Source organism: Cupressus sempervirens, chromosome 3 (genome assembly GCF_028749045.1).
Source record: "Cupressus sempervirens isolate cs-2001-9-10 chromosome 3, ASM2874904v1, whole genome shotgun sequence".
NCBI classification, from domain to species: Eukaryota; Viridiplantae; Streptophyta; class Pinopsida; order Cupressales; family Cupressaceae; genus Cupressus; species Cupressus sempervirens.
The window spans coordinates 75,317,401-75,339,311 of NC_143120.1; the positions used below are offsets into that span (position 1 = coordinate 75,317,401).

General features: G+C 35.8%; 1 protein-coding gene across 2 annotated transcripts in view; it reads right to left on the bottom strand.

Annotated features, from left to right (window-relative positions):
- Positions 1-1,095: 1,095 nt before the first annotated feature.
- Positions 1,096-21,911, bottom strand: part of RAD54 (DNA repair/recombination protein) — a 115,507-nt gene continuing 94,691 nt past the window's right edge. For both annotated transcript variants that reach the window (XM_089818420.1, XM_089818419.1), the window contains 3 exons: positions 2,991-3,189; positions 2,797-2,895; positions 1,096-2,204 (listed from right to left, as the gene is read on the bottom strand). In XM_089818420.1, coding sequence (XP_089674546.1) covers positions 1,764-2,204; positions 2,797-2,895; positions 2,991-3,189 — 739 coding nt within the window. In that variant the 3' untranslated portion in view covers positions 1,096-1,763. The remainder of the gene's footprint in view (positions 2,205-2,796; positions 2,896-2,990; positions 3,190-21,911) is intronic.

Below are 21,911 nucleotides of genomic sequence, written 5' to 3' on the forward strand. Positions count from 1 at the left end.
TAAGGACAAAATTTATTTTGGAACAGAAAAAAATTGTCAAGGCCACCATTAGGATTAACTGCAGACAGAAATAACAATTACATACAAATATAACCAATATAAGAAAATAATAAATCACACAAAAGATAACACAATACACAATTTAGCAAACCCAAGATAACTTAACACACTCAATGAAAATGTTATGCATAAATATGTTAGGAAACCAAATGTGTTGTTGGCATCATTTTTTAGCTTAGCTTTTTAGTGGTGGTTTTTCTTTTTGGAAAAATGAAGCAATTAATTATCACATACTTTTGACTTGGTCTAATGATTTTAACAAGAGGTTGCAAGTTCAAAAATTATAGAGATGTTGATGTTATTGATTAGTGAATAAACAAGTTGAGAAGAAGTGTGATTGCATGAAGGGTTGTCAAGCGAATAAAAAATAGAGATGACAATGGATGCTTATTGGTGAATCAGCTCATGAATTGAACATACAAAGTGAGTTGTACTTAACAGATCAAAACCCTTTTGTTACTTTCTAACCATTGTAAACAGTATTTGAAATCCTTTAATCAAGGTTGACCTAACAGCCATAGTGACCTAACTGTCTATGTATATCTTGTTCTTGTCCATAGTCCTAAAAAAGGTAATGGTATTTTTTCTCTGAATAACAGATTTTTGAAAAATGTATGATTTTTATGCAATTCATTTAACTCATATATCTAGCAACTTATAATTCGTTGTCTTAAGTTATAACCGAATCATTAACTTCAGGTAACATAATACTATCATAATAAATTGCTTTAATATTAACACTATTTTTAATTTGAGAACATTAATACTTGGCAACAATAAATATCACTATTTGTTGAAGAATTAGCCTCGTTCACATAAATTGGTTGACAATATAATCAATCTTGATCTGCACATAACATACATGCATACATAACAATATAACTTATCCTATATTAACACATATATTACAATACAGATCAATTATTTTGTCATCCACTAAATTTATAATTTTATCCAAGAATATCATCGATCTGTTCTTACAGATTTATTCATTGACATTTCATGTTATATATTGAACGAATCATGATCATGATATTGAATTTTGTAATTATACTTTATCACTCAGTATTTGAAAATATTGTACCTCACAGAGTTTAACAGAACACTGTTATTTTATATTATAAAAATTCTTGCAGCTGGTAGAACTAGCAAGCACCCTTTTCGTAATGAATTTAACATTTCTTAAATTCCTACGTTGCAGAACTATACGTTACACCCTGAATAGAGAAAAGTTACCAACTAAAATTTACTTATATAGTACAGCATCCAGCCAACTCAATGAATTTTGTATCTTATTATTAGAAATTACAACTCTTCTGAAAGGTGGTGTAGAAATAAAGTAGATAGAGAATAGGACAATAGTAGTAATAATCCATCTTTTGATTTGGTCAACTAATCCTTCCTTCAAATAATTTTTCAGTCAGCTTTTTTTCTTGTCAGAGCTTGCACAGGCAGATTTGTTCTTGTCACAGCTTCCAGATTTATTTAAGAGAAATGTCTCGGCTATAATACAGCTTCAGAAAAGCTGCAACGTGGATCTATGCATAGTGTAACCTCAAGTTCATCTGTTTAATGGCAGCTGCTAGGACATTGTAATCATTATTAATTTGTGACGTTTTCTTCCTCAGCTACTTGCATTGTCCAGTGCAGTGTATTCCTCTTACATTTGCTGTAGCTGTTATTCTTTGTACTCTGGCTCTGATTCAATAAAAAACAAAATCATCATCTAACGATTTTTTCTCCGGAAGCATTCTCTTCAATGGTAATCGAGTCATCTCAGTAGGATTAGTGACTGATCTACTCAATTTATGATCTTGATCTACATGAATCCGGCCTGATAAGCAAGATGCCCTAGTTGAAGATGTGTGTGAATTTGGTCTCATATCAGTGGGCTTCATAGAACCAGAATTTTCCTCAACCGATTCTTTTGAAACCATGGACACTCTTTCTGCTTTAGAATTCTCTCTCTCTTGTTGATGAGTTAGAGCTGTAAAACCTGGCGACTGGGAGGTCTTTCTAACCAAGAACTTTCTAATTGGCATTTGATTTTTTGTTCCGTTTGACATCTGACCTGAAAATTTTCTTACAGAAGACTCAATTGGAGTCAGTTTCCCGTCAACTTGATTCGTAAATACAAAAGTTACCTGCAAAAAAATATCGTTTGATCAAATTACTTTTCAAAATAACAATCCTTACAGGACATTTTTACATTAGACACAGCTTCAAAATTTTCCATTCTTTAGCACTTATGTCCCCTCAATATATTCTGCCTGTGTTAAATTAGAAGGGTACTGATTTATAGATGCTCTCAACAAATAAAAACATCACCGACAATAAATCGATTTCCAAACTCTCAATTTCTCTTAATGCTAACATAAACCAAAAATTTCAGTTTACGGTTATTGCAAGTTAAGCAACAGACCAAAAAGAAAGTGAGAAAGTGTTTTGGTCAGTTTGCAGTAAATAAGAGAAAATGCCATCCGTAGAAGCAAAACAAATAAGAGAAAAAAATTGTTTTTTAATAAGTTCATGGAGAAAATACCAAATGCTGAAACAGGAGATTTGTTCCATCTACAGAACATTTATTACAGTGCTTGAGAAGCTTATAAGTTATAAAGAACGGTGATAACAGAAAAGTCCATCTTTAAATTAGAATAAAGTGACTGCTTACTATTATCAAATTTTTTACTTCGGTCTAAATACACGCAACTATCTTTAAAATACATCAGCACTCACCTCATCACCTGCTGCAGCTTGAAAAATAAGATCTGGAACCGTGACTGGAAACTTGTGATGTCCCCAGCTCTTAAGATCTTCTTCTAATGGTGATCCTAACTAAAAAACATAAACAAGTGAGAAGAATTTCAGCGTTTAAACTTTAGAATAAAAAAGAACTATTATTTAATAGATATAAATTATATTTGTTATACCTGTTTTTCAGGTTGTCTCTGCTTATGTAAGCAGCCAGAAATCTCCGCAAACTTGCCGATATCTGATTTATCAATGTTATCATCTTCATCTGGAATCAATTTTTTCCCTGGATCTGAATCTAGGTCTTCAAACCCTGGAATTTCTACTGATTCATCTAACTTACATCGTTGACAGTCCATATTCTCGTGAATATCGGACCTATTTAAAAAGAAAAAAAAATTCAGATGATGATAAACTGATGAAACTTAATCTGTTAGAATAGGGATAGGGACAAATAACGTTGATTAATCTTTTTTTTATGACCAGAATCACTAGTTATAAATGCACCTTAGTCAATACACTAATGTCTATGCAGTGAATATGCCAAGCGCAACAATCGGTAGTAAGTCAATCCAAGGAATACAACATTTTAAAAAAGCAGGAAAATCGTCAGACGTATTGAAATCCTCATCATCAACCTAGAAGTTCATTTCTTAAAATTCTCGAACTTTATCAATTTGCTTCACAAATGAATGGCAATATACAGTTGGTTGTAAAATTGTGAATATGAAATTCAAAGGAGGTACAGAAAATTAAACAGCATTGTAACAACACCAACATGGATGAGGTTGGAGCTCATGATAACCCTGGAGATCAGTATCCAAAACAGTAAAGAAAAAGTTTCATAGCAATGAATAAATTAATTACTACTAATTGTAATGGATGACGAACTTGGCATCATACATTGCAAGGAATTATCTTGAATGTGTATAACTGGGATTTCCAAGTCTGATTCCAAGTTCGCCAAAAAAAAATTAAGGTACAACAGTCTTTACGTCTAATAATAGTATTACTAATTAGAATAGATAGCCAGGCTAGCATCATATCTTGCAAGCATTTCTCTTCAGATGTGTATAGCACAATTTGCCAAGTCTATTGATTTCAAGCTCGCCAAAAAAAACATATGCACCTAGCCTTTAAGACTAACAATGTCAAATAAGATGACAGGTCCAAAAGAAATTATTAGCTATACACAACACAGCCAATATACTGTAAAGCCATCCAAAATCAATATGTGCAGACTGACAGTGATGCAGAAATTTTCAATTTTTATAAATGTTATCAAGCCACTGCCTTAAACAAAATGTATTACATTTGAATTTCACTTTCCACTTCATCCTGATCCACCAGAACGTATTACCAAACCCTAATCAATCATTTACCAATCCATGTCGGCCTCCAAATGCAACCGCACATTGATTTGATCAAGAACAGTCAAACCTTTTTACTCTTTCCAACATGCTTCCATAGCTTCAAGAAATTAAATCAACATGATTGATGCGAGGTCATCTCACCATTACACGTCATTCTGCCATGAGCCCTGAATCACAAAAGGATTCATCAACACCAACCAAATCAACACCAGTTGAGGATCTAACATCAATTGCTCTAAATATTGTGCCACCTTTCACAGAATGATCTTCTATCCTTTGAAAACATGTCTTCCAGTACTCCAATCACTGCACGACTATAACAACAATCTGATTGCTTAGTCTAGATGATGCAGACTGAACAGCAACACCACAATTGACACAAATTTGATAAACCAATCAATCATTCACCATTTATAACTATTTGTTCTTTTGGTTCCTCTATTAACCTTCAATTGATCATAACTCTCATGACATGTTGTGAGCCTGTGCAGTCCAACATATAGCATCTCGAGACATCTCAAGTCTCCCCCTTGAGACGCACTCTTCAATTTAACTCCAACTCCTGCCACAACACTGCATTCAACTGCTTTAGCAGTTAGCAGCTCATCCAGTACACTATCATCCAACATTTAACGCAATGTTGAAATAATGACAACACAATAATTGATCTCATTTAGCATCAAACTTGTACCTCAGCACTTCTCAACACAATCTGCATCAATTATGCCAACAGGAATCCAACAAAGAAGATTTAAGACATTGTATAAAGCATAGTTCAAAATCTCGTTCTCTGCTAGTTATCGGCGAGGGGAAAAAAAATTTTGCCAAATATCAGAGATAAATCAGTAACTTCTCAAGAAAATATGAGTAATTTTTAAAATAACTTAAATTTAATTTTAAAATATTTTTCTTTGGCAAAATTCAATTAGTAAATGTGTCTAATGAATCAGTAAATAAGTAAACAAACCAAACAAGCTGATCTAGATATATATAAAATTATAAATGAAATAAGTAACAAGATCGCATCCTCGTGTGGAATGTCGATGTAATCAGAAACTCTAAACTCTAAAGCAAACTACAAATAGAAAATTGTCTTTGTAAAAAGATAAGAAACTACAAATGTCAAGTACAATATGAAACTAGTCTACATCCTCCTCTTCCCCTTCCTAGTAGTCGTAGTAAAAACTATGGGAGAGAGATAGGGTCTAGCGGCTCTAGCCCTAGCAGTCCTCTGTCATGTAGATGGTGTTGATGTTGGTGTTGGTGTTGGTGTTGGTGTTGGCATTGGCAATGACTCATCATATGAATCCTCACTATCACTGTTCTCACTATCATTGCCCACCTCTTGAATGTCATCCAATCCCTATGCAAAATCCTCCTCCATAGCCTACCTCTCCAAATCATATATGTCATCCTCTGTGAACAATGGAAGTTGCTTCTGTGTTGTCCAATCACCAAAAGGATCTATGTCATCCAAATCAACTGGTTCAACTAGTGATGACTCTACATTTCTTATGCGCAACTTAAGGTGATATTGCATAAAGACAAGGTCATTTAAGCATTTATGTGGCGACTTGTACCTCTTCTTTGCGTGAATGGATTTGAATAAGCTCCAATTACGCTCACAATTGGATGAGCTACATGGCTGACATAAGATGCAAAGGGCAAGTTGCAGATTCGGGACATTTTCACCCCAATTTTGCCACCAAGCATCTACAAGATAAATATTGAAGAGTTAGAAAGCAAGGTGAGGACAAGTTTTTGAAGTTTAGTATTTATCTACTTATCATGCATGTGAAAGACTCCAAATTCCAAATATTGTACCTGGGGTTTGAGTGTGTTTGCTTCACTTTGCCATGTTTGAGGAGAATAGCTTGCCCATTGATACACTTCCATCTCGGCCACAATGAAGTCTCTCACCTCAATGTCAGGTACCATCCTTTGCATGCAATTCACTAAAGCCCTCCATGACATCTCCATTGGGATCCCCCTACAATGGAGAGAAGCAAAAACGAGGGTTGAGGAAATACCCCATTGCATGAATGGGTTGGTGGAGTTGATTGTTCCGCCTTCTATCAATAATTTCTCATATGGACTCAAATTTTAGGTTGTTCCCCTTCTATCAATTTCTTGCAGCCTCTTTGACCCTGTCCACGGCCTCATAAAGGAAACCCATTGGGGTTTCTTCCCCATCTACCAAGCGGAGAAACTTAACCAAGGGCTTCACCACCTACAATTAAAATGTAGAAAACGATTATTATTATTAGAGAGTGGGTTTATTAATTAACAAAAAACGCAATGCATCAAAGTTCCTGCCAATTGTTAGTGAGGAAGGAAAGTAGACATATAAAGATGAAAATGGAAATAATGAAGAGAGAATTGAAAGAAATAAAATGATACATTGATATGTGATTATATATAATGAGGGGGCAGAGAGAGAATGTTAGGGGGAGAAAGAAATTTTAAAAATAGAGATAGGAAGTGTTATAGCAACAAGCAAAGATATAATGATATAGATAGTTGGAAAAGAATAAAGAAAAACTATCATGGTTTTAAAAAGTGTTGTCTTTCTTATAATATTCAATAATCATAAAGTTGTAGTAATGTTATGTAAGGTAAAATATATCTTTAAAATGTTCACCGACAAATCTAGATAATATTTAGAGACAGAAACGTGCACATAACTCTCCAAATTAGAATTAAAAAAATGGTATATGATATATATTATTAGTATATGATTGAATTTTCCAAGATAATTAATAAAAATCAACAAAATCAGTGTATATGAAACAACACATTTGGAAAAAATAGGCGTAATTTACATTAATAAAAATGTAAATATGTTACAACAAAATGTATGACTAAATTTTACTACTATCAATTTATTTAATTTTCAAAATTAAATCTTACGTAGTGAAATATTAATTATGTTAAAAATATTATTAATAAAATACGATATAACATAAGAAAGAAAATATATAAATATAAATACAAATATTTAATAATCTACAAATTAAATTATTCAACATTTATTAGTTGAATTTTAATTTTAATTCTAATATATTGTCGTATTCAAAATATGTATACAAATAATTAAATCTAATAACTAGATAAAAAATATAAGTTTAATTATGTTAAAAAAGATATTAAAAACTTATTTCATTGTAATAAATTGTAAGAGAATAGGAGATGGAGGCAAAAAAAAATATGTATTAAACTAATTCATCTCATGTCTATATCAATAAAATATTATAATTGTTGGCATGACAAAGATATGTAGTTGTCATACGAAGACAACTACATCACAAGCGCAAATCCAGACAGACCCATAGTCCCCAATAGGGACCCTGCCTGGACCTAGGCAAATCCGAGCAGACCAAAGAGGACTCGCATAGACCTACAGCTGTGGGGCCAAAAAAGTGACAATAAAAACACTAAACAATGAGTTTTTTAATTTTAATTTTTTTTCAACCCTAAAATAAGCCTAAGAAACTTTTCATTCATCTAGTTTCTTGTATGCTTTCTCGTTTTGCACTCTCATTTTGGTGTACCCATTTTGCAAGTTTGAAGAGAAGGTTGTCGAGCTTGTTTATGGAATCTCAAATCCTTCCAATAATCAATGTTGAGCGTTCTAGGTATGCAATTGATCCTTCTCTTTGCTTCTTTGATAGTTTGTTTTTAGTTTTTTTATTGTTCTAAAATTTATCAAGTTTCTGTATAAGTTTTTAAATATTTTTGTTAGGGATTGCAAGAATGAGTAGTCAAAGTTCAATGGGTGGGGAGGGATCCCAAATATTTAAAATTGATAAAAGTTATCTTTTGTGGAAGTATACAACAAGAATTGAACAATGTGTTGGAGGGGTAAGGTATATAACATATATAGAAATGCAATTTTTGTCGAACCAAATATAGAAGCTCATATTATGGAGTTAAACATCATTTCATAAGACCTGCGAGTCAAGGGATTAGCATGTGTGAGGGGCCCCCAGATGGAGGTAAGAAGGGGTTTTTGACTTCTCAAATAGTAGGCATGTTAAAAGAACAATTGTACTCATTATGTGAAAATGACATGTTCTCTAAAGATGGATCATATAGCCATCATATCTCAAGTTAGATTTCTTAATTAAGAATTAGACTTATTGCCTTGATTTAGTAAGGGAAACAAAGGTTATCACCATACGGAAATTGAAATTGGACTTTACCTAGCATTGTGAGGGCCAAAAAAATAGCTCTAAGGTGTATTTGTGATGAAAATAAACCCTACCCATGATAATACTTTAAGTTAGGAGGCTAATAGTGACCCCTAGAGAGCCTAGAAGACCTAGGAGACCCCAAAAAGAATGCATTTTATATTGAATCCGAAAATGGGAGTCATATATAGAGGCATGGCCAAACTAGAAACCCACTTGCCCACCCTCTAACTTTAGAGACATTTAGGGTTTGGAGGAAGAGGATAAGGAGCTCTACTACAATTTTTCATTTGTCATTGCTTGGAGTAAGGTTGGTATCCATGATCCGTGGTGTCTCTTCATTTCATCATAGATTTAATATGGTGTTCTTTCATTGCTTGTAGCTTTGTTATGGAGTAGATGTGGTTGTGAAGAATCTTGTTGTATGTGTGTTGAATGTGAGAAGTTTATGAAATTTCTTTCTTGAATCTCGTTTTTTTGTTCATGTTGATTGTTTGTGTAAAATGGGTGTGAAGCATCACTCACCCTTGGGAAGGAAGGGATGCTTGGGTGAAGAGGTTAGTTGGGCTCACCCATGAAGTTGAGAAAACTCTCCCATGTGAGGAGATGATTTTGAAGTGTTTCAATGGAATATGGTCTTCATGATTACTTGCATTCTTGGGAGGTATAAGGAGATGTATGAAGAAAGAAGACATTGTTAAGCCTTCAAAGGGTATGTGACTTATGAGAATATGTGAATATATGTGATTTATGGATTTGAAATTCTCCTCATGGAGAGAGCCCACCTTCACCCTATATTTTGATTCTATGGTAGAATCTATGTGCAAGCCTTGGGATGGGTTGTATTGAGTTGTGTGGAATTGTGTGGTTATAATTTGCATGATATGTGAATGTGAAAGTGTGCAACTGTTTGTGTTTTGTTTCCCCAAGCTCGGTAGGTGGCCTCCTTGAGGCTTAGCTTGGGAGGTGAGCCTTCATGGTTCTACATTTTGTCTCTTGTTGCAGGTATTTGCTTGAAGTCTTGGACATTTGTAAGTTGAGAGGTCTTACCTATACATACAAGAAGAGAACACTATTGTATTTGTATTGCAATGGTGGACAACTCCATTTTTGTTATGTGAATTTATATTGTATTGTAGGAATGATGTTATTGATTTCATACATATGCCAATAGAGAGATTGTGAATCATCTTGCTTGTAAAGATCCTTCCATTGTGTCTCTTGATATGATGATTTCACCACCCCATTGCTTGCTTGATATTGTGTTGAATGCAAATCTTGAGAGGAACATGAAGGAAAAATTTCATTGTTTTGATGTTGTCATATCATTACATAAATTAGAATGTATTGAAGAAAAGAAATTTGTATTATGATATACATTGGAAGAATAAATAGGATATTATCATTTTGTTATTCTTATCTCCTCAAATTTCATATGAATAATTTAGATGCATTGTTGTTCAATCTTGATTCACACTTAGTTGTAGAATATGCAATTGATAGCTAATGGATTCATAGATAGTTTTAATCATGAAATGGAAATCATTTTAGAATTTGAATACTTGATGTTCATGGGTTTACCAGCAAAAAAAACGGGGTTTCATTTATGTTCATAGAGGAATATCTTACGATTTAGACTTTGTTAGAATTATGTTAGTAACTTTGTGCAATACATTAGATTGCTAGATATAAAAGGTAATATAATGCGTTATACAGTGTTTAATTTTATCAACCTAAGTATGAACAAATTTAGAGAATACATGAAGAAACTAGTCAAAAAAAAATTTAACTTCATAAGTAACCTTTAGGTGCAAATTTGCTTGCTGGAAAATGTATGGCAATCAAAAAAATAACCTCTCCCAAGATACAGTCAATAAAATAATGATATCAGAATAAAATAATCATATTTATCCATTAGCAATATAAAAATATACAAGTCAATTGTCATATTAATAATGGCTACCCAAGAGGAAAACAAAAATATATATAAATATATGATTATATGGTTGCATGGACGTACCCTCTCAGTCAGTAATTAATGAGCATAGCTAAAAACATATATATATATATATATATATATAAAAACACATTTATATTAACCCCCATCCCTTAGAGGTGACTCACTATTAAATTTGTCAGAGGGCCTTTTCAAAAAAAAAAGAAAAAACAAATTGGGGGGAGAAAGGACAAACCTTCCCCCCTACTATCCTAGTGGCCTTACCTTTTTGGGAGGCATTAAATGAGAAGTAGGCGCCTTAGGAAGCACACCTTCCTCCTCCTCCCCTTTCCCACGTGGGAAGAGAGAGGATATGGGGGTGGGGGCGTTGGAAAATGGGAGGGAAGAAGGTTTAGGGGGTAGGGGTAGGTAGGTAGTTAGGAAGTTAGAATTTTTAAAAAGTAGTTTAAAAAAAGGTAAGGTTGGTAATGGTGTATTAAATTTTCTTGTGTTGATGCATGGTTATAAAATTAGGTAAAGGGGTAGCATAGGAAGTGAGGTTGGTTAGGATATTTGAATTTGAATTTTTTTTTTATGAGTTAATTAAAGTTAATGATTTTATTGGGGGTGGTCTGGCAGCATAGACTTAGGAAAAGTTTTTTTTTAAATGTTTTGAGAAAGTTGTACATTAATATTGATTTTGATAGAATGATTTAATATTATATTGTAATATAAAGTATATTTTTCTTTGTATTCATATGCAAACATGAATACAAATCAATTTTTTTTAAGAAGTTGGTATGTGAAAAAATCTTTGTTCCAAGGATCTTTAATAGTGAAGGTGATCTTAGGTCTTTAATATTATAGTGAAAATGTTTAAAGAATTGATTCATTAGTATTTCAAATAAGAAGTTTGAGTCATATTAATTGTCCACAACCCATAATAAATAAATAAATTTAAAAATTAAATAAATAAAGGGATATGTAAGACAAACTATACTTGAGATGAGTGCCCTAGTAAATAATCGACATAATATCAAGACTCTGTACTCAAAATTATAACATGAAAGGATGTAAGTCATATATGACCCTTTATGGCCTCTAAGGAAAAAAATTATGAATGTATCGTAGAGGAACAATAACAAAGACAATAAACATGAAAAGGGTTAACCTTGACACCTAAGACTATGTTGAAGTATCGATGTACCTAGAAGTCACTAGGCTTTACCTCCGACACATAATCGCATTAGTAATACCCTAGTGTACTTCAGAAAACATGAGTTATAGATTTCTATATCTATGTCGTTTGATTAGGTATATCTATTGCACAAGATACATATGTATTAATCTTTGTCGTATCTTTCAAAAAAAAAAAAAACTACTTGTGTTTTTGCCTTGTAGGATTTTCGGCATGACATTCTGGTATTAGAGCTTTTGGTTACAACACTAGGAGCCTAACCCATTACGGCTAACCTATGAACTTTGTGAAGGATGCTCGCAGTCACCTGCAATAGTTGTTGAAGGGCCAAAGGTCCTAGAGCAAACCAAGTAGGCCGAGAGGAGTTAGGGCAGGATGTGGGAGGACCCCCACTGGAGCAACCTCCAAATCTTGATCAAGTTCTGAATGTTATTAATAATTTTATTGGAGTAGTGCAGCAGAGATTACCACCTGTCATTCCACAGCCAAAACAACAAGATGCAGAGGGTCATGGGGTCAATATTAGGGAAAGGAGTAGGAGTCCCCCACCCAAACTTCCAGAGAATCAATGGGAAGAATCAGTTCATCAAATAGAGCCACCCCTTGCATTAGAGTGAGCACTAGTGAGAGCACCCAAAGATATTAGGGATGAGATTAGTGAGTTACTACGACTCAAGCCACCTATATTCACTGGTACCACAGATGGCACACGTGCGAAGGCATGGCTACAAAGTTTGCAGAAGTGCTTTGGATTACGTATCTACGGGAGCAATCTGAAAGCACAACTGGCCATACACCTGTTACAAGAGGATGCCTCCAACTAGTGGCAGCAGGAGGAGGCCGTAGGAAGGGTAGACATAGAGACATTCACATGGGAGTCCTTTGTGGACCGTTTTAGAGATAGATATTTGTCGGAGCACTTTAGACAGAGGCAAGTTGAGCAGTTCCATGACCTTCAACAGAGGGGTCTCATGGTGGCCCAGTATGAGAGCAGGTTCTTAGAGCTACTTCCTTATGTGGAGTACATGAGAGATGAGAAGCTACATATCCATTGGTTCATTAAGTGCCTTAACTTATCTCTCCAAGGATTAGTACAGTTGGCATTTCCTACCACTTTCAGAGAGACAGTTGAGACGGCATTGGTTGCCGAAGATATTCATACTAGATAGGAATCTCGGGATAGGTCCCATAACCGAAACCCCTCCCAGCAGCTAGCACAGCAGAAACCCTCTTGGAAGGGTAATCAAAGCCACTCGACAAGGTCCTCAAAGGCCCCACAGACACAACAGAGAGGGCAACAAGACACTAGACAGAGGTCATCACAGCGTTACCAGGGCTCTAAGCCCAAACAATGGTAGTCACAGGCTCCAAGCGTGACCAGAGGCCACAGACCCAATATACACAGCTACCCAAGACTCAACAGTCCTCTATGGGAGGTTTTAGTGGATCCAGCCTGATCAGGGGTCAGCAGCAGTCCAGACCACAGGGAGTGCAAATTCAAACCCGTGGGCCATGCTATGCATATAGTGGTATGGGTCATATTGCGAGAGAGTGTCCACAAGGACCCACAGCAGGTAGTCAGCGAGGAGCCACCTCAAAGCCTACAGTAGGTGATATGGGCAAATTCCATAGGGTGTTTGCAGCGATTGATAACCACCAAGCCAAAGTGATTGAGGCTGCAAGTATGATTAGACTCCGGAGCTACAGACTCTTTTATATCCTCATTTGTAGTGGAGCGATGCAGGCTAGTAGCAGCTAGACAAGATGTTAACTAGGAGGTTGAGCTAGCTTCAGGGGCGTGGGTGTCAGTTGATTCCTTGATCCATGAGTGTCCAATTCAGATTGGAGACATGTTCACCACATTAGACTTGTGTATTACTCCATTGGGTTCTTATGATGTAGTCCTTGGCATGGATTGGCTTTGTGCCCACAATAGCAAGATGGATTGCAAACAGAAGAGAGTTGAGTGTGTAGATGATCATGGTACACCTAGGGTGATTTCAAGAGTTATGAGGCCAGTATCCCTCCATATGATTTCTACCATATAGCTTAAGCGGTGCATGCGGAAGGGGTGTTAGTTGTTTTCCATCACCATTAGTGATAGGGAGGAGGATGTAGGGGAGGAACCTTCCCTCGATGACTATCCGATATTACAAAAGTTTGCAGATGTGTTTCCATCAGAGCTTCCTGGTACGCCACCACTGAGGGCAGTTGATTTTCATATTGATCTTGTGCCAGGAGCTGAATCGATATCTAGAGCCCCCTATAGGATGACCACACATGAGCTCGATGAGCTTAAGATTCAACTAGAGGAACTTTTGGAGAAGGGACATACCTGACCCAATGTGTCACCTTGGGGAGCATCGATGATCTTTGTAAAGAAGAAGGATGGATCACTCAGATTGTGCATTGATTACCGATAGCTAAATAAGGTTAACTATCAGGAACCAATACCCATTACCCAGGATTGACGACCTATTTGATCAATTACTGGGTACCTGAGTATTCTCCAAAATAGATTTGAAGTCAGAGTACCATCAGTTGCGCATCGTGGAAAGTGACATCCACAAGACTACATTTCGTACAAGATATGGTCACTACGAGTTCACAATGGTACCTTTTGGTCTCACAAATGCCCCAGCTATATTTATGAGCCTCATGAATTGGGTATTCCACACATTCCTAGACAAGTTTGTAGTAGTGTTCCTAGATGATATAATGGTCTATTCTTGCGATGAGAAAGAACACGAAGAGCACCTATAGCAGGTATTGCAGCGGTTAAGGGAGAATCAGCTTTATGGTAGCTTGTTGAAGTGTGCCTTTTTCAAACGGGAAGTGCATTATTTGGATTGTGTGATATCAGGGGATGGGATCTCAGTGGACCCATCCAAGATCTGAGCCATCATGGATTGGCTAGCACCTACCAACGTCACAGAGGTCAAATTTTTATGGGATTAGCAGGATACTATAGGTGGTTTGTGGCAAGTTTCTCTAGGGCAGCTCACCCTATTACCTCTCTTCAGAGAAAGGGAAAGAAGTTCGAGTGGCTAGAAAAGTGTGAGGAGGCCTTTCAAAAGCTTAAGAGGGCACTCACTAGTGCACCCATTTTAGCAATACCCGACCCCTCATTGGACTTTTTAGTATGCACAGATGCTTCCTTAGATGGAATTGGAGTTGTTCTTATGCAAGAGGGTCAAGCCATAGCTTGTGAGTCTAGGAAACTCAAGGCTCATGAGCTCAATTACCGTACTCGTGATCTCGAGCTTGCGGCAGTGGTCCATGCATTAGCACGATGGTGTCATTTCCTTCTAGGGTGACGATTTGAACTTCATTCAGATCACCAGAGCTTGTTGTATATTTTCACACAGCCAAATCTTAATGCTAGGCAAAGGAGATGGATGGAGTTCCTATGTGAGTACGATTTTGAGGTACATTACATTAAGGGTAAGGAGAACATAGTGGCGGATGCCTTGAGTAGACAACGTCATGAGCTCGCCTCCATGGTTACAGGCACAAATTTGAGGGAGTGTATCATGCACCATCTACCAGGGGATGAATTTTATGCAGAGTTTTGCCACATAGCCCACTCCCAGAGACCTCTTAAGTGTAAATTTGCTGATTATTCATTAGATTTTGAGGGATTATTACAACATAAAGGTCGTATCTATGTACCCTCCACAGGGGACTTGCGTAAATTCATTATTCTAGAGGCTCATCGAGCACCTTATACAGCACATCCCGGAGTTAAGAAACTCCATGCCGACTTAAGACAACTATATCATTAGTCGAGTATGAGGATGCAGATTGCTAATATTGTAGCCAGATGTCTAGAGTGTCAGAGGGTTAAGACAGAACATGGACATCCAGGTGGACTCTTGCAACCCCATGAGATACTAGAGTGGAAACGGAAAACTATTTCCATGGATTTCATTGTTGGTCTCCCAATGTCTTCTCGCCGCCACGATGCCATCATGGTGACGGTTGACACCTTGACCAAAGTTGCCCATTTTCACCTGTTCAGACTAGCTTCACCACCCCTGCAATTGCACAGGTGTTCTTGCGAAACATCATCAGACTTCATGGCATTCCTCGTAAGATCAACTCAAATAGAGATTCCTTGTTTACATCATCATTTTGGAGGGAATTACAGGCAACATTGGGCACCAGGCCTAACTTCAGCACCGTTTATCATCCTCAAACAGATGGACAAACAAAGAGGGTTAATCAAATTTTAGAGGATATGTTGTGGATGTATGTGATGGATAACCAAGTTAAGTGGGAGGAATATTTGCATCTTGCAGAGTTTTCCTACAATAATGGGCATTATTCTTCCATTGGTATGCCACCCTACCAAGCCTTGTATGGTATACCCTGCAGGACACCCTTGAATTGGGATAGGATGGAGGACAGAGTATCCGTTGGACTACAATTGGTCAAGGACATGGAAAAACAGGTGACACAGAATAGGCAACGACTCAGAAAGGCCCAGAATAGACAGAAGAAATATGCAGATGCCAAGAGAACACATAGAGAGTACATGGTAGGTGATAGAGTATTCCTGAGGGTGTGACCTCATAAGAGTCCAATCTGTTATGGAAAGGGCTCTAAGTTACCACACCGTTTTGTTGGACCCTTCGAGATTTTGGAGCAGATAGGACCAGTCGCCTACCGTCTATCCCTGCCACCTAGCCTGTCATGTATCTACGATGTATTTCATGCTTTTGTATTGCGAAAGTATATTTATGATGAGTCTGACCTCATAGATTGGGATGCCTTGCAAGTGGATTCAGACGGATAGATAGCCTTGTTGCCCATTTGAATATTGGCTCAGCAGACCCTCTCACTTTGGGGCAGAGAACTGGACCAAGTTAGAGTCCAGTGGGACTGTTATGATGAGGTTACGATGTCATGGGAGGATGCAGCATAGATGAGAGCACAGTACCCCTAACTTTTTTATGAACTCCAAGAGGAAGTTCATCCCTTGGGAGGGAGGATGTGAGGCCTCACCGCGACCCATCATAGCATAGATATTGTATTTCCATTTTGTTACTTGGGACTAGATATTTCGGCATATATATCTGATACTTGATGGACAGTAAATTTTGCTACTTAATCCGATGATATTTACCTTGTGATCTTTCATTATGGTATGTATTAGGACTTAATTGGCTCAGTCGATGAATGGATATTTATTCAGTATTTCACTATTATGATAAGAAATGGAATTATGATGTAATTCAAATGTTTAATTCGATCTTGTTAGGAAAGTTAGTAATATGCAATTTGTTTTTTAGGGTTAATGATTAAATGTTTTATATGTAAATGATGGAGAATAGGAAGTTACTTATGGAATGTGTTGTATGTGAATGGTAGACTAACGAAATTATCATGTACGTTTACTTTCATATGCATTTTATATGTGACTTTTCATTGGACTATTGATGCTCGAGTTTAGTGTGTAGGAAAGGAACCATGGAAACATAATGGGGAAACAAGGTATAAACACATGTTCATATGACAAATGCCAAAGTGAATCTTTAGAAGATTCGTAAACCTCGTTGTGATGTGTTTGCTTTGTAAACGTGAGATGTATGTGTAGTATGTACTTCATGAGTAGATTCAGAACATGTCATGTGTGATGTATAGTGAATTTTGTGCGTCACTTGACACTTGTACTCATTATGTGAAAATGACATGTTCTCTAAAGATGGATCATGTAGCCACCTTATCTCAAGTTAGATTTTTTAATTAAGAATCAGACTTATTGCCTTGATTTAGTAAGAGAAACAAAGGTTATCACCATACGGAAATTGAAATTGGACTTTACCTAGCTTTGCGAGGGCCAAAAAAATAGCTCTAAGGTGTATTTGTGATGAAAATAAACCCTAGCCATGATAATACTTTAAGTTAGAAAGCTAATAGTGACCCCTAGGGTGCCTAGAAGACCTAGGGGACCCCAAAAAGAATGCATTTTATATTGAATCCGAAAATGGGAATCATATATAGAGGCATGGCCAAACTGAAAACCCACTTGCCCACTCTCTAGCTTTAGAGACATTTAGAGTTTGGAGGAAGAGGATAAGGAGCTCTACTACAACGTTCATTTGTCATTGCTTGGAGTAAGGTTGGTATCCATGATCCATGGTGTCTCTTCATTTCATCATAAATTTAATATGGTGTTCTTTCATTGTTTGTAGCTTTGTTATGGAGTAGATGTGGTTGGGAAGAATCTTGTTGTATGTGTGTTGAATGTGAGAAGTTTATGAAATTTCTTTCTTGAATCTCGTTTTTTTGTTCATGTTGATTGTTTGTGTAAAATGGGTGTGAAGCATCACTCACCCTTGGGAGTGAAGAGATGCTTGGATGAAGGGGTTAGTTGGGCTCACCAATGAAGTTGAGAAAACTCTCCCATGTGAGGAGATGATTTTGAGGTGTTTTAATGGAATATGGTCTTCATGATTACTTGCATTCTTGGGAGGTATAAAGAGGTGTATGAAGAAAGAAGACGTTGTTAAGCCTTCAAAGGGTATGTGACTTATGAGAATATGTGAATATATGTGATTTATGGATTTGAAATTCTCATGGAGAGAGCCCACCTTCACCCTATATCTTGATTCTATGGTAGAATTTATGTGCAAGCCTTGGGATGGGTTGTATTGAGTTGTGTGGAATTGTGTGGTTATAATTTGCATGATATGTGAATGTGATAGTGTGCAACCGTTTGTGCTTTGTTTCCCCAAGCTCAGTGGGTGGCCTCCTTGAGGCTTAGGTTGGGAGGTGAGCCTCCATGGTTCTGCATTTTGTCTCTTGTTGCAGGTATTTGCTTGAAGTCTTGGACATTTGGAAGTTGAGAAGTCTTACCTTTACATAGACGAAGAGAACACTATTGTATTTGTATTGCAATGGAGGACAACTCCATTTTTGTTATGTGAATTTATATTGTATTGTAAGAATGATGTTATTGATTTCATACATATGCCAATAGAGAGATTGTGAATCATCTTGCATGTAAAGGTCCTTCCATTGTGTATCTTGATATGATGATTTCACCACCCTATTGCTTGCTTGATATTGTGTTGAATGCAAATCTTGAGAGGAACATGAAGGAAAAATTTCATTGTTTTGATGTTGTCGTATCATTACTTGGATTAGAATGTATTGAAGAAAAGAAATTTGTATTATGATATACATTGGAAGAATGAATAGGATATTATCATTTTGTTATTCTTATCTCCTCAAATTTCATATGGATAATTTAGATGCATTAGTGTTCAATCTTGATTCACACTTCGTTGTAGAATATGCAATTGATAGCTAATGGATTCATAGATAGTTTTAATCACGAAATGGAAATCATTTTAGAATTTGAATACTTGATGTTCATGGGTTTACCAGAAAAAAAAAGGGATTTCATTTATGTTCATAGAGGAATATCTTACGATTTAGACTTTGTTAGAATTATGTTAGTAACTTTGTGCAATACATTAGATTGCTAGATATAATAGGTAATATAATGCATTATACAATATTTAATTTTATCAACCTAAGTATGAACAAATTTAGAGAATGCATGAAGAAACTAGTCAAAAAAAAAAATTTAACTTCATAAGTAACCTGTAGGTGCAAATTTGCTTGCTGGAAAATGTATGGCAATCAAAAAATAACCTCTCCCAAGATACAGTCAATAAAAATAAGGATATCAGAATAAAATAATCATATTTATCCATTAGCAATATAAAAATATAAAAGTCAATTGTCATATTAATGATGGCTACCCAAAAGGAAAACAAAAATATATATATAAATATATGATTATATGGTTGCATTGACGTACCCTCTCAGTCAGTAACTAATGAGCATAGCTTAAAAAAAAAACATTTATATTAACCCCCATCCCTTGGAGGTGACTCGCTATTAAATTTGTCAGAGGGCCTTTTCAAAAAAAAAAATTAAATACAAATTGGGGGAGAAAGGACAAACCTTCCCCCTACTATCCTGGTGGCCTTACCTTTTTGGGAGGCATTAAATGAGAAGTAGGCGCCTTAGGAAGCACGCCTTCCTCCTCCTCTTCCCCACGTGGGAAGAGAGAGGATGGGGGGACGTTGGAAAATGGGAGGAAAGAAGGTTTAGGGGGTAGGGGTAGGTAGGTAGTTAGGAAGTTAGAATAAAAAAAAGTAGTTTAGAAAAAGGTAAGGTTGGTAGTGGTGTATTAAATTTTGGTAGTTAGGAAGTTAGAATTTAAAAAAGTAGTTGAGAAAAAGGTAAGGTTGGTAGTGGTGTATTAAATTGTGTTGATGCATAGTTATAAAATTAGGAAAAGGGGTAGTATAGGAAGTGGGGTTAGTTAGGATATTTTAATTTTAATTTTTTTTTTATGAGTTAATTAAAGTTAATGATTTTATTGGGGCTGATCTGGCAGCATAGACTCAGGAAAAGATTTTTTTTTTTAAATTGAGAAAGTTGTACATTAATATTGATTTTGATAGAATGATTTAATATTATATTGTAATATAAAGTATATTTTTCTCTGTATTCATATGCAAACATGAACACAAACCAATTTTTTTTAAGAAGCTGGTACATGAAGTAATTTTTGTTCTAAGGATCTTTAATAGTGAAGGTGATCTTAGGTCTTTAATATTATAGTGAAAATGTTTAAAGAATTGATTCATTAGCATTTCAAATAAGAAGTTTGAGTCATATTAATTGTCCACACCCCATAATAAATAAATAAATTTAAAAATTAAATAAATAAAGGGATATGTAAGACAACTATACTTGAGATGAGTGCCCTAGTAAATAATCGACATTATATCAAGACTTCGTACTCAAAACTATAACATTAAAGGATGTAAGTCATTTATGACCCTTTATGGCCTCTAAGGGAAAAAAATTATGAATGTATCGTAGAGGAACACTAACAAAGACAATAAACGTGAAAAGGGTTAACCTTGACACCTAAGACTATGTTGAAGTATCAATATACCTAGAAGTCACTAAGCTTTACCTCCAACACATAATCGCATTAGTAACACCCTAGTGTAGTTCAGAAAACATGAGTTATAGATTTCTATATCTATGCCATTTGATTAGGTATATCTATTGCACAAGATACATATGTATTAATCTTTGTCGTATCTTTCAAAAAAAAAAAAAATATTAGTTGTGTTTTTGCCTTGTAGAATTTTGGGCATGACACAAAATACAATGGATGTCATTAGATGGTGGTACTTATATGGGCAAGATTACATGTACCTCCAATCTCTTGCCATTAAGCTCTTGTCAAAAGTAAGTTTTAAGTTTGTTTGTTTTTCATTTTTTTATGGCCACTTAGCTTATAGAATTAGCACGCTTAAATTCTTATTGTATTATAATTTACAATTTCTAATTTTTTTTAATTTTGTTGATTGTCTCTCTAGGTTGTGAGCTCTTCTGCTACAGAGCGGGATTGGAGTACATACTCCTTTATCCACTCAGTGAAGCATCACCAGTTGGTTTTCAAAAAAGCAGAGGACTTGGTATTTATTCACAACAACTAGCGCCTCCTATCACACAAGGATCGAAAATATAAGAGGGGACCAGCAAAGTTGTGGGATGTATTACCCAAGTCTACTGACTTGATATGACCATCCAGGATCTAGCTAGAATTGCCTTGTTAGATGTTGATGAGGATGAGAAGAAGGATGTGACAACATTTGGGGCTAGTGGAACCTATTTGGGTTCCAATGATGAGGATCTAGATATAGTTGCAGCCGAAGATGAAGCCATTGATCCATCATTTTTTGATGACCCATTTGACCCTTGAAGGGCATTTCCATCTTTGATACTATGAGTCAATAATCATTGATAAACCATTAAATGTTTCAAACTTTGTTATCTATCAATCTAATGAGCTAATCTATGATTTGAAATTTCATTTTTCCATTTAGAGATTCAATGTATGATTTTCTTTACAATCATGAACATAGATTAATGAACGAGTATTTAATGTTTATCTTTGTGTTGCCTCACTTTTCATCCTGTACCCATTATGCAAAGTGGAAAATGGTCTTGTGTCTCAATTAGGTTTAGGTATGTTTGAGTCTGTTTCTTCTCCCCAAGTGAAAAGTCTCTCTATCGGATTTTCATCTTCCTCCTTCTCCCGCATTACATAACCGGGTGGGTTTCCTTTGTTGTCATGAGTTTTGTGGGTAGTCTAGGATCCTTTTCGATGGAGATTCTTGGGTCGTATGATGATCTTCACAAAGTCATTTCCAAGAATGAACTTGCTCACGACTCATTATAGTTTACACATAAAGAAAATGAAGTCTACGGAAAACCTAGCATCAACTTCTCCTACGCGGATTTTTCAACTGTGAAGGCGATTTTCCACAAAGGCCAACAAATGAGGTTTACAGGCCAAA